Source organism: Panthera tigris, chromosome D2, assembly GCF_018350195.1.
Source record: "Panthera tigris isolate Pti1 chromosome D2, P.tigris_Pti1_mat1.1, whole genome shotgun sequence".
NCBI classification, from domain to species: Eukaryota; Metazoa; Chordata; class Mammalia; order Carnivora; family Felidae; genus Panthera; species Panthera tigris.
The window spans coordinates 6,305,664-6,321,874 of NC_056670.1; the positions used below are offsets into that span (position 1 = coordinate 6,305,664).

Here is a 16,211-nt window from a genome sequence, read left to right on the forward strand (position 1 = left end):
TTTAGTGATTAGCATGCCAAGGCATGCAAACAATATTTGGTTGAGCCTAAACTTGGTAACATGATTCACTCTAGGTAATGCTATTTCTGTGTTAGCAGAATGACTCTTGGGTCAGAAATTCTTCCGTAATGTAAAACCTAGAATTGCCAAGTCGAGCTCTCCCAATCAAAAGCCCCTGATCAGGGTCTAAACACGTACATGACAACTGTGTTGAGTGAATTGGAAGAGCTCTCCTGATTTTGGCTGCAAAGTGCAGGAAGCCACTCAAGACCTCAAGTTGGAAACCTATGGTTTAACCTATTCTTGGCCACATAGCAGGTATACGATCTTCCACACGTCCCTTAATTACTCTTGGCCTTAATTTCCAGAATACTGGCTAGGTCTTACCCCAAAGCTGCTGGTCACGATGCTGCAATCCTGGTATCTGTTCAATCCAGTCGCTGGTAAGCAGACTGGAGTAAATGACTGGAAGACGAGAACAGCACGTTGGAGGCACAGCCTCGGCGCTTTGGGACTTAGGCGAGACCCTCCAACCTTCTCCATACTTCCGCCTTCAAAAACAGAGGGCAACATCAGGTTTCTTTTTTTATTTTTTTAAGATGAAATTTATTGTCAAACTGGTTTCCATACAACGCCCAGTGCTCATCCCAACAGGTGCCCTCCTCAATGCCCATCACCCACCCATCTCTCCCTCCCACCCCCCATCATCCCTCGGTTTATTCTGTTTTTCAGAGTCTCTTATGGTTTGGCTCCCTCCCTAACTATTTTTTCCCTTCCCCTCCCCCATGGTCTTCTGTTAAGTTTCTCAGGATCCACACAAGAGTGAACAGGTTTCCTTTTTTAAGTCTCTGCACGGGGTGCCGTCTCTGGGTGGCTCAGTTGGTTAAGCATCTGACTTCGGCTCAGGCCATGATCTTGCAGTTTGCGGGTTTGAGCCCCCACGTTAGCCTCTTTGCTGTTAGCGTGGAGCCTGCTTTGGATCCTCAGCCCCCCTCTCTCACTCTGCCCCTCCCCCACTTACACTCTCTCACACACTCTCTCTCTCAAAAATAAATGTTTTAGAAAATAATAAAAAATGGCAATAAAAATCCCTGCACAAGAACTTAAGATAAAGAAACATCTGACTACAATTCAGGGAGCATACCCACAAAAGGGCCATTTAAAATTTTATGGTGCCTGCCAGTTAGATTTTTGGAGGATTTCTTTTTGTTGGATCTTTGCAGCCTATGGGATAGAACGTTGAATACTTGCAAAACAAGAACTCAAAAGCCAGGGGGTGACTAATTGGTGCTCTCTTATCACTGGCAGGACAAATACAGCTGTCAAAAATAGAATTTTGCAGGTTACTTAATAACACGAGCCAGTCTTTTCTATCCCAACTGATACAACACCTTGCGCCTTTGAGGGTTTGAAAACACCCGCTTGTTTAAAACAAAAAAAGAGGGGCGCCTGGGTGGCGCAGTCGGTTAAGCGTCCAACTTCAGCCAGGTCACGATCTCGCGGTCCGTGAGTTCGAGCCCCGCGTCGGGCTTTGGGCTGATGGCTCGGAGCCTGGAGCCTGTTTCCGATTCTGTGTCTCCCTCTCTCTCTGCCCCTCCCCCGTTCATGCTCTGTCTCTCTCTGTCCCAAAAATAAATAAAAAAACGTTGAAAAAAAAATTTAAAACAAAAAAAGATATCGTAAAGCACATCTTTGGATATCAATAGCTGAAAATTTTATCAAAGTATCTCAGAGAATACAAGGAAGTTCACGCGGTCCCTTGCATTTAGTAGACGTTCAATAAGTGTGGCTAAAGTCTGTGTGATGGTGACGAGTTAAACTCTCAACTTCACACTTGCGTTAGGGCTGAGTGGAAATATTTTGAAGAAAGTATGCTGGCTGTTTCCTTGCAGGCACCCCGTGTCTCCAGACAATGGAATTACATGGGGTGCTTTCTACCCCCCTACTTTTTCATTCTTAACTGAACTTGCCAAATTTCCCAAAACAAATATGTTTTTGAGAGTCAAAGAAAAGAAATCAGATTATGATGACCCTTTCTTCAAGAATGCATTAATAATGTGGGTCATAAACTCTGGCATGTGATGGTCCTCCCACCTGGAATTTTCTCTATAACACCAGAAAGATATTATGTTTTCATAGATGAGTGTTTGCAGAAAACTTCCTGCCCAAGTTGCAATCAGTTTACATCAATTTTAATTCTATTAAAACTAAAATAGATTTAATAAAGATTGCCCTCAAGTAGTCTGAATATTTTTTAATTTTTTTAAGTGTTTATTATTTTTGAGAGAAAGAGAGAGACAGAGTGTGAGCAGAGGAGGGCAGAGAGAGAGGGGGTACACAGACTCCAAGGCAGGCTCCAGGCTCCGAGCCATCAGCACAGAGCCCCACGCAGGACTCGAATTCACAAACCACATGATCATGACCTGAGCTAAAGCCTGACGCTTAACCCACTGAGACACCCAGGCACCCCTGAATATTTTTTAAAGTAGGATACTTGATATGATATTACTTATAAATACTTAGGTTTATCATGTATTCCCATACTTTCATATTATTTTTAAATAGTTCAAAATATGGTGTGGATTAGCACTGTTTGTTCAACTACCCTATTGATAATCTATTTTCTTTTTTTAATGTTTACTTATATTTGAGACAGAGTGAGCAGGAGGGGCAGAGAGAGAAAGAGAGAGAGAGAGAGTGAGAGAGAGAGAGAGAGGAAGAGAGAGAATCTCAAGCAGGCTCCGCACCAGCAGTGCTGAACCCAACGTGGGGCTTGAACCCCCAAACTGTGAGGTCATGACCTGAGCTGAAACCACGAGTTGGATGCCTCACTGAGCCACTGGGCATCCCCCCATCACATTCCTAATCTAATGGTTGTTTTTAGCACACATAAAGCATTTTATTTGTTGTTAGTTTTTATTTCCTTAGTCCCTACTATTGAATACAATGTGCAAGTGGAAGGCCTTGGGGTTACAGAAGTATAAGATGTAGTGTCTGACCTAAAATGTGTAGAATGTTGTTGCAATGAAAGTTTATCCAAAATTAAAAATGCATTGAGTGAGGAATACAGCTGTGGGCATTACTTTTCTGTACAGAGCGATAAAACAGACCATCCCCTGACCTAATGAGTGAGGATCAATATTTACACATAGGGATGTTCCTCATAGTGAAATTTATAATGTTGAAAGTTAGATATATCCTAAATGTCCAATAAAATATTACCACTCACAGAAAATATGATCACCCTTCCATTTACCAATTATATAGTCATGTAAAACTATGCTTTCAAAGAAAGTCTTGGAGAAATGTCCAAACATGAATGTTTACCTAAAAATCAGAATGCAAAACTGTATACAGCTTCCAAATAATATTCTGAGAGATTATTTACACATGGTAAAAACCCTGAAAAGTAATAAAATGTAATCTCTGATTAGGGTAAATTTTTCTTGCCTGATGTTCTTCCCCCCACCCCAAACTTTCTATAGTGGGTATGGACTATTTTTATTATAAGGGGAAAAAATCTCATGAAGTGGGGAAAGGTTCTAAGCAGCATTCCGTTAGCAGTAGAAAAATTGGGGAAATTTCATGGAGAAAACCTCATTATTAAAGGTGCAGGATAGTAGTACCTGGGTTCATCAGGCTGGTCTTTAAAATCTTTGTATGTTTGAAATTGGCTTAATATTGATATAGTCCAACCCTTTCATTTTGCAGTCAGAAAACAAGCCCCAGGGTTATACAATTCAGTAGAGACATGACCCAGAGGTCAGCAAACTGGACCCATGACTCAAATTTGGCTCCTGCCTGTTTTTGCCATAATCTCAGCCTACAAATGATTTTTCACATTTTTAAAGAGTTGTCTTTTAAAAAGCCAAAAATATCAACTATCTGGCCCTTGACAGAAAAAGTTTGCTGCCCCCGACTCTAATGCTTACTCTAGTACTTTGTTTTAGAGGCAAATCCGCTGTTTTTAAAGAAAATTCCCCATAACACAGATGAGTGTCTAAACGTCCTGAAAGGAAGCAGGTGGCCCCTATTTCTCCTACCCAACCCCGCCAGCTCCAGCTTGAGCCCTCATTCGCTCATTGACTCCACAAAGAGGGACATGGGTCCTGCCTTCATAAAGGTTATTCTCAAGGGACAGGCAGAAAATAACTGAGAAACCAAATAATCACAGATCACGTTAAGAGCCACAGGTATCATAAACCGGTCGTGTGCCAGAGAATGGCAGGTGACCCTCTTCAAGCAAGAGGACACTGATGCCGGGACTTGGAAGACGTGTGCCAACAAAAACAAACCTTGCAAGGAACCAGAGAAAATAGCATCCTTGGCAGAGGGGACCACTTGGGCAGGACGACTGAACCAAAACATTTATAAAACGCACAGCACTTTTGAATAGCCAAGACATCAGTGCATCTTACTTTCGAAGACCCAATAAGATTACACCAGATAAATTAGAGAAATGAGTGGACTCCATCCTTCCCCTCTGTTAATCAGCCATGAGCCTGGGTTCCTGGGAACAGGTCCCTCAGACTAGGGACAAAATACAGCTTAATTCCCACCCCTCGAACTTTGCTCGTGGTGCATATTCTCTTACATGAACTTTCAATACAGCCGTATATCTTAATTATAATTTGTTCACCTCCTCAACAAAACTCACGTAAAGGTACAAGTCCTAAGTTAGAAAGGATAGTGTTAGATCAAATATAAATAGGATTGGGATACCATCCCTCTCTAAGGGTGCCCCCAAAATAACTCCCTTCATCTCTCTGGTTTTGTATGACGTACTTTAGTCCTTTTACTTGGGTAGTTCTTAAGTTGCAATTTTTTTCTTATGAATAATGCAATGGAAATAAGCAACTCAGGATCCCAGTGTTTACAATTGGCTTCATCCAGATTAGCACCGAGAGGGGCAGCTGGGAAAACACAGTGGCATTGGCATTCCTTCCCAGCCACCACACAAAGTCCTGGGGACAGGAATAGGAATTTGACTTCATGGTAAAATATAGCTCCCAGGTCCTACTTTTTCCTTCCAGTGCCTGTGACCACCTGCTCATGTCCCGGCTATCCAAGGACATAAGTCATTCACCAAGTGTGTTAATACTAATTCTTGAAATAGGGAGACTAAGCCTGAGAACAGGATGGGGCCAGTTTATCATCACAGACACACATTTCCCTAAGCTTCTCACCCCAGCCACCCACAGACCAACTTTGAAACTCCTAAGAAGCTTTGCTTCTACGAGCCACAAGTGCCAGAGCATGGTATGGCAGACTCCAAATGACACAATAGTCCCATGAATCTTTCTGAGGAAAACGTATGCCTGACAGGTGACGGGAACCTCAGGATTCTGAGAAATAGAAATGCATTCCCGAAGCTGTTGGCAGACATCAATGAAATTCTCCTCAAATAGCTTCAAAGAGGATTGGTTATTTATGAGCTCTTCAATATAAGGTTCAAAATCTTTGGAAACTACGTCTGATGGTGTTTTTCCTTAAACTACAAGCACATGGGGTTTTCCATGTAAAAATAGGTGCGAACTTCATGACTCAAATATATAGAAGCATGGACAGCTCTTTGGGACTATGGACTTCGCTTATAGGCAACTTCAGGACTTCTCAAATTATTGTTTCTTTAATACTGATCAAAACAAGTATTAAGGGTTATCAAAATAAATATTTTAAAATTATTTTTAATGTTTATTTATTTTTGAGAGAGAGAAAGAGACAGAGTGCAAGTAGGGAAGGGTAGAGAGAGAGGGAAACACAGAATCCGAAGTAAGCTCCAGGCTCCGAGGCATCAGCACAGAGCCTGATGCAGGGCTTGATCTCACGCACCGTGAGATCGTGACCTGAGCCAAAGTCAGACACTTTGCCAACTGATCCACCCAGGTGCTCCTCAAAATAAGTATGTTTAATAGTGAACCAAAAATAAGTGACTCTTCACTTAAAGAAACTGAGAGTTTGTCATGAGATTCAAAGATAGCTTTCCAACATAGGCAACGACTAAAAAAGGCAGCTCACACAACATGCAGTCATGAATCTGTGTAGGATTTCATACTTGTGATTCTTTTTCAACATTGTTTCAGAGGTGCAGGGGAGAGAGCAGAGATGATGTTAAATGGAGCCTTGACACAGCATTACGTGACTGAATCTCAGAGTAGGAATTATTCTACAGCTGATGCTTGAACAGTGTGGGGGTTAAGTGCTGACCCTCGACACACAGTCAAAACTCTGTCTATAACTTTTAACTCCCCCAAACTTAATCACTAACAGCCTACTGCTGACCATAAAAGGTCAATTAACACCGATTAATATGATATATTTTATATATATATATATATATATATATATATATATATATATATATATACACACACACACACACACACACAGTACTCTTACAATAAAGCTAGACAGAAGATGTTAAGAAAATCATAAGGAAGAGAACATATACTTACAGAACCATAAAAAATCTGCACCTAAGTGGACCGGCGCAGTTCAAACCCCCAGTGGTCCAAGGTCAACTGTAGTTTCCGTCCTCCTTCAGGCTTTCTGATAGGAAGAGTTAGTTGTTGGAGGTACGTCTTAAACCCCTCCCCAGCCCCTGCTGATCTTTTCTTAAACACCGAGGACAGGACTCGGGCTCAGAGGTTTTAGACAACAAGCCGAGTGACACTGTGATCATGATTTCCCTCGTGTACGGTTGTTTTCATAATTACCTTCCAGTTGTGCAAAAGGATCTTGCTATTTCACTTATAAGAATGATTTAGGTTTTCTTTTTTGCCTAGAAAGACATTGGTTCTTTAAATTTCCACAGCATTCCCTTTAAGGGTCCTTTTGACTAACTCACAAAACATCCTCTGGACATTGTCCCACATTGAACTGTGGAGTCGGGGTAGCCTCCTTTCAGGAGAATTCTATCACCCTCACAAGACTTTTGCCATCACCCAGTCAGCCCTGTTCTTTTATAAACAAAGACTTTAAAGTCAGGAAAGGCTACGTGTCTTCTCAAATCCCTCAGCTTGCCAGAAATTAAAATTCGTGGGGAATTTGGTAAGGAGAATAATTACTGTATAAAATTCCTCTCGTGCCAAAAAACAAATGCATTAGGTGACATTCTTGGCATATGTTGAACCAGGTAGGACAGGATAAGAGGTCGGTCACTCAAACCAATGTTCTTCACCTGCATGTGGACCAATGTCTTTATCTGTAATGTGGACAGCTTTGTATAATGTAACCAGATCTCCATCTACTGGAATATTACTCAATTCAAAAAGGCGAACTGAATCTATAATTGGGCCTATTGAATAAATCACACGTTCTGAAAGGTAAAAGCCCAAAAAGGATAAAGGAATCACCAAAGCTGTCACCCAGTTATTTCTTGGATGGGATCAAGAGGTTCTTATAGATTTCAGCCGTGTGTCCACGCACGTGCCTGGAGCCAGATGAAGGCATGAGCACATTGAATCTGGTGTCACACAAACAAATGCTGTGGGATCCATCATTAGGTGGATTTTGTTGCAAAATGTGAACGCAGGGTCTTAGAAGTGAGTTGGCATTTTACTTTTCCTCTTAGTAAAGGCAGACACACTCCAAAAAGTTTTTCTGATTTCGAAATTTTCATAAGGATGTTCTTGAATTGACTATTCCCATGAAATTGGCCAGAAACGTGTATTATAAAAAGCTTTACAAGATACAAGGTATGTTTAAAGGGCTGTTGACTTTTGAATGCTTCAAATAGCGAGTTGCTGAATTCCAAAAGAATGGTTTGCCACACGTAATCCTTCAAGGGAAAAGGAAATTATTACAGGTTGTTAAATGCAGCACTTGATAATGTCAATTAGTTCTGCCTCCGTAAGACGACAAGTAACCTGAGATGACATTAGGAGTGTTTTGCTAGGCAACAGGCCTTCAAAAGTCAGCTTTCCAAAGTGAAACAAGAACGTGATTCCTAATTTGCTAAAAAAGTCATTTTCATGGGAGAACTGTAGCATATATTTTTTTTTGTATGATCAAACATAAGGACTCTGCGGAGAGTGAAGTAAGTTTGCAAGAGCCAAAATCGATTTGTGATTCTTTTTGTGATCTTTGCCATGAATGCACGCCACCAAGAATATTATTCAGAATTTATTGAATCAGCCATTTCTATTCAAGTTTAGAAGTAAACTTTCTCTCACTTACGTAAACAGAAAAGCCACAGGTTTCATATAATTACATGTTTTCTCACGTACAATAAAGTGCCTCCTGAGATAAAACATCGGCCTGTAAACTACGTAATATCCCACACACCACGTTTTCAGAAACACAAAGCTGTATGAGGAGAAAATTCAATTTATACTTGCTTATTATATCCCTGCTTTAGCTTTTCCTTTCGGTTTCCAGATGTGGTTTCGCTTTCTGTCAATTGCCACATCCCATTTATTCAGCCCTTACATCACAATTATTATTGCTCTATTTGTAGAAAAGTAATACCTGACATTCATATTGAGCATGCCTTTAAAGGGCTGTAAAAAATATAGCTAATAATTGGTGGGGGGCGGGGGGACACCTGGATAGCTCAGTCGGTGAAGCATCAACTCTTGATTTCTGCTCAGGTCATGACCTCACGGTCATGAGATAGAGCCCCAAATCGGGCTCTGTGCTAACAGCATGGAGCCTGCTTGGGATTCTCTCTCCCACTCTCTGCCCCTCCCCCATTCACACTCTTTCTCTCAAAAAAAAAAAAAGTATTAAAAAATTAAGAACCAATATGTAACTAATAAGGGTCATGTCAAATTCAACGGTATATAAATTTAAAAAACTCTGCTCCCTAAAATTTCTCAGCCTAAAATAGATTTTACCAACCTGAAGTCACTGATGTTAAGTTGTGAGAGTGAATAATTAAAACACAAACAGATGATTATCTTTATATAGAATCAACAAAATGAGTGCTCCCCACATCACCATCTGCTGTCCTCAGACAACAGAAAGGTCATAAGCAGACCAAACATGAAATCACATCTAAGAGGATCCTTGGGGTGCATCTCATTTAAGTACTCTTACATTTGCCTTGAACCCTATGACATAAGAGATATATAGGTGGTATATAGGTGGGAATAGAAATAATGCCTAATAACTTTATTCAATCTTACAAATAACTCGGAACACACGGTATTAAGTCATAAACTTCAAAAGACGCAGTCCCGAAAGATGTTCTTGATACACTGACATTGACTGTTGAGAACAGTCTATAAGAGTCTGGCCTCTGAACCAGTGCTCTGGCCGTGGCCCCGGTGACTGGCATGCTTGCAAAGGCTACAAATGCCACCAAGCCTGAGTGGACCATCCAGCACCTGAGCTAACAGGAACAGAAATAAATATAAACATCAGCAATTGGAAAATGGGCAAGAGAACATCTGAAAATAGTTTAGTAAGGGACCATACACAATTTCTTCCCCTTGGCAAGAAAAAACAAAGGACTAAAGGCAACCACGATGAGGATTACAGATCATTTCCAAAGAATCATTCAAGGAATTAAAATTACTGTTCAGGAAATTAAAAAGAAGAAGAAGAAGGCTGTAAGAGGGTTTATTAATTAATCTCCCTCCAATTTATAAATGGGCTCACTAAGAGGAGACAACAAACCATCTGGTCTCTAGGTCTGGTGAAGCTGAATGAAAAAATTAGGCACAGTGCAACATGAAGAATTATGACAAAAAGGCTTTCGTGACTGTTAACAGTATATGTCCCATGAAATTCACCAGACTGAGAATTATTGGACCCTCAGACTAGTGTTTTCTGCAAGAAATTAAACCAGTGTGACTTTAGGTGAGCCCTGTAATATCTCTGGTCTCAATTTCCTCATCTGTAAAATGAGCATATTGGGTTAATATAAAAACCAAAGAAAAATATCATCACAGGCATAGGGCTTAGGATTCAAATTTTGTCTTTGTAACTTACAGCTTGAGTGACTTGGGACACAGTCTGTGCCTTGGATTTTTCATCTCTAAGATGAATGCTATCATCCTGTTGGGTTTGTTGAGATTAAGCGAGTTAATACATGGAAAGCCCATGCTTAGCACAGTAACTCAATTAGGGTTAAGTGTTGTGGGATTTTTTTTTTCCTGCTACTATTGTGTGTAAATAACAGAAGTCAACTCCTGCCGATTATGCAGGAAAGAAGTTTACTAAAAGAGTGTTTGTTTATAAATTTGGAGAACTAGATTTAAGAGTAAGCTTTCAGGGGGGGTTTTAAGGTTTTTAGGAAGTATGGTTTTAGGAAACCACAACACAAATCTGGAATAATAAGAAAATATATCATGGGTGCTCGACATTATAAGTTTGCACCAGTATGATTCCTACACCAGAATTCAAGTTCACTTTATTGTAACCATGACTGTCCCAGCTGCAAAAGAATTTGGAATGACAAGTATCTGGCCTTTCTTAACTCTTGTAGGAAAATGCAATTTTGCTCAGATTCCCCAGATGTACGAAAAGAGCAGATGCCAGGTGGTCAAAATGAACTCAGCCCATTTGACCTCATGCTAAGATTCATTGCCTACAATCATTTATGAAAGTGTGAGTGGTTTCACTCAAGATAGTATACATCATTTCTTAAAGACTCTATGGTTCCATAATGAAAGATTTAAAATCTGTGACAGAGGAACTTTCAAATACTCTTGATATACAAACTGAATGACTAGGTAGGCTCAGCATCCAATATGTGAATTCAACCCCCTGGATTTATAGTTAGAATTAGGTCTTCAATTTGTCATTTACCTAGTTGAAGGTTTCTATGTATGTATGCGTTATAACAGACAGTAAGTGGTTTCTAGATCTTCCATTAGAAACGTACAGGTTCCCAGAGTTTAATGAACATCCTCTCAAGAAAAACAAAAACCTATATTCTCTCTCTCGGAACTATTAATACTTTTGTGCTGAGGGAATGTGTCCCCTGAGAAGGACATCAGCCAGTCAGGGAAAGAGCAATTATAAGCGGGCTTTATCTATTTTAAACTCCTTAACTATAAAAACAGTGCCAAAAATACCGACAATACAGCTCCCAACTGTCCTTTCTGAGTAATGGACAGCTATTCTAATACCATGACTAACGCCCAGCATGGTCTTAAATTGGTCTAGACTTCCAGCCTGGTGTAGTCCAAGTCCAGTGGGTGGTGGGTAGAACAGATCTCCCCCAGGCATGAACTTTGAGGTGTCTCTGAACCAGCCAGACTCTGTGATCCCCAAAAATATCCTTGGGGAATTTTTTTCAAGTGTTCATAGAAACCATAGAAAGACAATAAGCTCTCCTGTGCAGTCATCTTGGCTCATAAGCAGATGAAGCCTCCCATGCACGTGATGTCCACAAAATAGTTCAGTGATATTTTTAGCAATTATAGCAAGAAAGAAAGTTGAAGGGAAAATTTTAAAGGTCAATCTGTTGGTTGCCTATTTATTTTCCAACTGTCAGACAAAGACTGCCAGATCAGAAATTCTGGAATCGCTACTTTAGTATTATGGGATAAAAGTTGGGTTTCTTCAACCTGAAGAATAAAAATACCACCAAATTTATGCTGTGTATTCCAATAATCCATCGACTAGACCTCTAGGCATTTAACATACACAGAAATCGCCCCCAAGGGATCATCATCAACCAAATGGTGAGGGCAAACCAAGAAGGTGGATTTTACTTTGGTGAAAGAAATATGCCTCCTTATAGGCAACAGATATTAGATATGTCCTTCCAAAATTTGTGTAATAAAATGATTGGAAATTGGAAAGGATTTTAAATGCAGCAGAGAGCTTGCAATTTAACAGCATGCTGATTTTTTTTTCTTAAATGAGTGTTTAAAGGTATGGATCTGTTATAAATGATTAAGCTTCCATATAACAAGGCAAAATGTGGGGATAAGGCTGATGGTCTCTGAAACCAGACTGCCTGGGTTCAAATCCCAGCTTTGCCTCTTCCCAACCATGTGACCTCAGCAAATTACTTAATCTGCCTAGGCTTCAGTGTTTTGGGTAAAACGAGGAGAGCCATGGTCCTGAACCTGTGACGTTCTTTAAGGGTTACGACAGTGTCTGGTATATAGTAAGTGCCGTATAGGTTTCTGTTAGACAAGAAATAAATAGAAGTTTTTAATATATCTCTGAAAATATCAACTTCGTATTTTTCAATAAATTCTTGGTTAAGATACAGCTCACTGAATTCTTAAGGAGTTTTTTCCCCCTATAAGTATAAAACATTTCATTTCTCAGTGATGTAAATGTTTTGCTGCTAGATGATTCTGCAAAAATATAGGGGAAGGAAAAAAGGATAAGAACTCTTGAGGCAAATGTTTAAATACTTAGTAAAAGAAACATCCAGTTGTCGGAAGCATAAAATAATCAAGGCAAAGGTAGAACACCCATCCGACGCCCCTTTTTTTAATTGAAAGCAACATGATATAAATTAGGAATAAAAAAGTGATCACAACCAGAGACGTAATTTACGTTGTGATCCAAAAGCCTTTGTGCTAATACTTATAAAATAGTTGAGGAAGTCTCAAGTTGGGATACAGAAAGATTTAACGATGAAACTAGCAGCCACTTTACTTTTGATTTTAAACAATCCTGTAAAACAAGGTCTTTAAACAACTAACATCTGACTTTTAAGAATCTACGTGGAAAAATATTTGGACACGCAAAAAACTTAACACTAACTGCCTCTATAGATGGTTAGGGTGATGCACTGGGAAATGTTTCTTTTCACCTTATATATTTACCATGTTTTTCCTCTTCTACGTTACTGTTTTCTCCAACAACGTATGTCATTTTATAGTTTAAAACTTCTTATAGTTTAAAACTTCTTAAAGTATCACTTGTAGAAGTTAGCAATGAATACTGTCATTCCGTCCCCTATATTCACCTTTCTCCAAAAATCATAATAAGGTGTAAAGACAAAGATCTCTGGCTTTGCCTAAGTGGGAATAAGAAGACCCTCCCCAGCAAATACACTATCCCAGGTCAACAGTGGTGGACCAGGCCCACACTTCACATGGGGCCCCTGAAGTTGCTTTCCAGTCTTTAACTTCTGGAAAAATAAAGACAGTAATGCTATCTTTAATATCTAATGTCTAGTAAAGAAAAGAACCAGAACTACTCCTTCCCAAAGAAGGCCAATTGTTGGTTGGTTTCACCAAGGGTTAGTTAAGACAAAGCCAAAAGAAGGAGGAAGAGGAGGAGGAGGAGGAGGAGGAGGAAATTCTATTTGGACTGAGAACAGCACTGTTCCCCACAAAGAGATCCAACATTAGTAAACCCCTCTCACCATCCTGTCAGCTTTGAAAACAGATTTAAGTTTCTCACTAGCTACTCCCAAAATTAGCCAATCCACACCTTCAAACGTTAATCCACAATGTTTCTATGTAGGGGCTCCCATGGCCTCCCTCCCTTGGCCCACGAGAGGGCCCGAATTCAGGGAGACGAGAAGAGAATTCATCACTATTGGCTATGAGATGCCGAGAACGGTGCCACGCATATTTGATGTATTATCTCCCTTAATCAAAAAGCCAATATTATCCCCACTTTGTATATGAGAAAACTGAGGTTCCAAGAAGTTAAGCCATTTGCCCAAAGCCCTATAGCTAGTGAGTCATAGAGCCAGGCAGCCCAACTCCAGAACCCTTACCGCCACCCCACAGACCCCAGGTTACAGCAGAGCCTCAGATTGAAATTATTGTCCAATCCTTCGATGGTCAGGCATTGGTGAGTGTGAACAGCAATAATAATATCTGTCCAGAGCTTGACACATTTTCATGACGCTTATTGCAAGCAAGTTGCTGAAGCACAGATCATGGTATTAAAATCCACGTAAAGGACCTTGATTTTATCCTCTGACCAGCTATTACTTGTCAATGATAAATCTGTTCCTTATCATGACTTTGAAAATAACTGAGGCACTCAAACTAAAGGTCTTACTGTTTTCTTCTCTCCCTCGTATAATCCACCCTGGATTTGCAGGAAAACGGGCAAAGAAAATATGGTGGACCTCCACCTGGCTGGGATGCTGCACCCCCAGAAAGGGGCTGTGAGATTTTTATTGGGAAACTTCCACGAGACCTTTTTGAGGATGAACTTATACCATTATGTGAAAAAGTGAGTCCAAACTTAATTTTTTTTTTTTTTTTATCTTTCAAAGGGAAAATACTCCACACTTTGTTTCATTCTTGTTCTTGGTCAGTGATGGTGTCTCTTCCAACTGCTGTTCCTCAACATGGACAAAGTTAAGACCTTCCTGTGGGTGGTTGTCCCCTTATTGCCACTGACTTGATGTAGCTCTTCCCTGACCGACAGCTTGAACTGCTGCTGCTAACTTTCAAATTCTGATCTTTGATCTGAAATGGCACAGACATATGGAGTTCGCAGCAAGATAGCTATCAGTCTATAATAATACTACAACAACCTTCCAGAATAAGATACTTCTCCAACTTGACATTTTAATCCGGTTTTAAAAAGTATACCCTTTGCGTTTAAAGAATGCGTGCACTTGTCGTGGCTCAAAGGTGTATCCATACATAGGGATTCAGAATGAAATTTCCTTCTACAGGTTTGAATTTCTCTGCCCTAAGGCATCAACAAGATTAATAATGTAGTTTCTCAAAGTCATTATACAGTTAAGGAATACATTTCCTCAGTTTTAATTCCAAGCGATATGCTGTTACTAACCCCAAACTTACAGGGAGGACACAAAATTAAATTTTATTTTTATTATTTTACCAAGTGGTGTTTCAACAGACCCATTCCTAGAAAAGTTAAAATTTTTTTAATGTTTGTTTATTTTTGAGAGGGAGAAGACAAAGTGCAAGTTGAGGAGGGGCAGAGAGAGGGGGAGACACAGAATCCGAAGCAGGCTCCAGGCTCTGAGCCGTCAGCACAGAGCCCAGCATGGGGCTCAAACTCATGCTGTGAGATCATGACCCAAGCCAAAGTCAGACACTTAACCAACTGAGCCACCCAGGTGCCCCACAGAAAATTTAGAAAAAATTTCTTTCTCTAAATGCCAAAATCGCTTGGATGTATAAGTCAGCCTCAGTTTCGGAACCATTCCTAATTTTGTACAATCTCATTTGGCATGTGCACAAACTATGGGGATTTAATCTGGTAAGAATCTTAGATACTGAACCTGAAAATGGGGGGGAGGCAGTTCCAAGGGGTAACCAACCGCCAGGGTAGTCGCACACATTTAATGACACCTCTTCTCCCTGTATATGCCTGGCCTGTTAGGGTCACTCATCGTACAGCAGCCAGCAATAATAAATTACTGAGCCTGGCTTGCCGGAGAAGATTTGTGGTAGCAAGAAGGAATAGTTTATAGGCAAAGCAAAAGATCTGAGGCCAGAGGGATACGGTGAGTGTCCTCCTACTGTGGAGGTCCTGACGTTGGGCCAGTCACGTAAGACTAGCACCGACCTTCAGCCTACAGCTGAAAAAAACAACAGGAATCCCCAGATCGTCCTCTAAATCACATCTTCCCTGTACATCTTGAGATCATGATGGCAGAAAGACAGCTAAGAAATCAGCTCAGCAAGGTTTCAAATGAGCATCCGGGTTTTTGTTTTAAACATCAGTGGTGGAGTATGACCAAGGAAAGACAAAACTATGGAAACTTCAGAGGCAATGTAGAGGGCAAGGACAAATCTGTCAAGACATTGTCCTTCTGAGGACAAATGCGTTTTCAGGTCCCTGGGATGGGGGATAGATCCACAGATAACTGAATGATGAAAGGCCATTTACTCCGTTGAAAACATACTCTGTTAAGTCAGGCTGAAATGCCACGTGTACACGTTTTCTTTATGTAACTTGACTTTGCCCGTGAGTCAGATAGCAGATCCGAACCCAGAATGAAACTATGCAAAGCGTTCCACACGGGATGCAAATGTCAAACATAGCAGAGGTAAGACTTCAGAAAACGTTGTGTGGGTGTGTTTTCACTTGGAAGGACAAATAGACAAACTGGACTCTCTCTCTCTCTCTTTTCCCTGCAGATGGGTAAAATTTATGAAATGCGGATGATGATGGATTTTAATGGCAACAATCGAGGTTATGCATTTGTAACTTTCTCAAATAGACAAGAAGCCAAGGACGCCATCAAACAACTTAACAACTACGAAATTAGGTAAGACCCGCCTCTCCTGATGGAAAATGAAGCAGACAACGGATCTGCATAAATATGTGCTGGGCACTGTTCAACACAT

At 40.4% G+C, this 16,211-nt stretch overlaps 1 protein-coding gene across 1 annotated transcript in view; it reads left to right on the forward strand.

Moving 5' to 3' along the window:
• Nucleotides 1-16,211, forward strand: part of A1CF (APOBEC1 complementation factor) — a 76,687-nt gene that overhangs the window by 27,810 nt on the left and 32,666 nt on the right. The window contains exons 3-4 of the mRNA XM_015544714.2: nucleotides 13,978-14,112; nucleotides 16,002-16,132. Of these exons, the coding sequence (XP_015400200.1) occupies nucleotides 13,978-14,112; nucleotides 16,002-16,132 (266 nt within the window). The remainder of the gene's footprint in view (nucleotides 1-13,977; nucleotides 14,113-16,001; nucleotides 16,133-16,211) is intronic.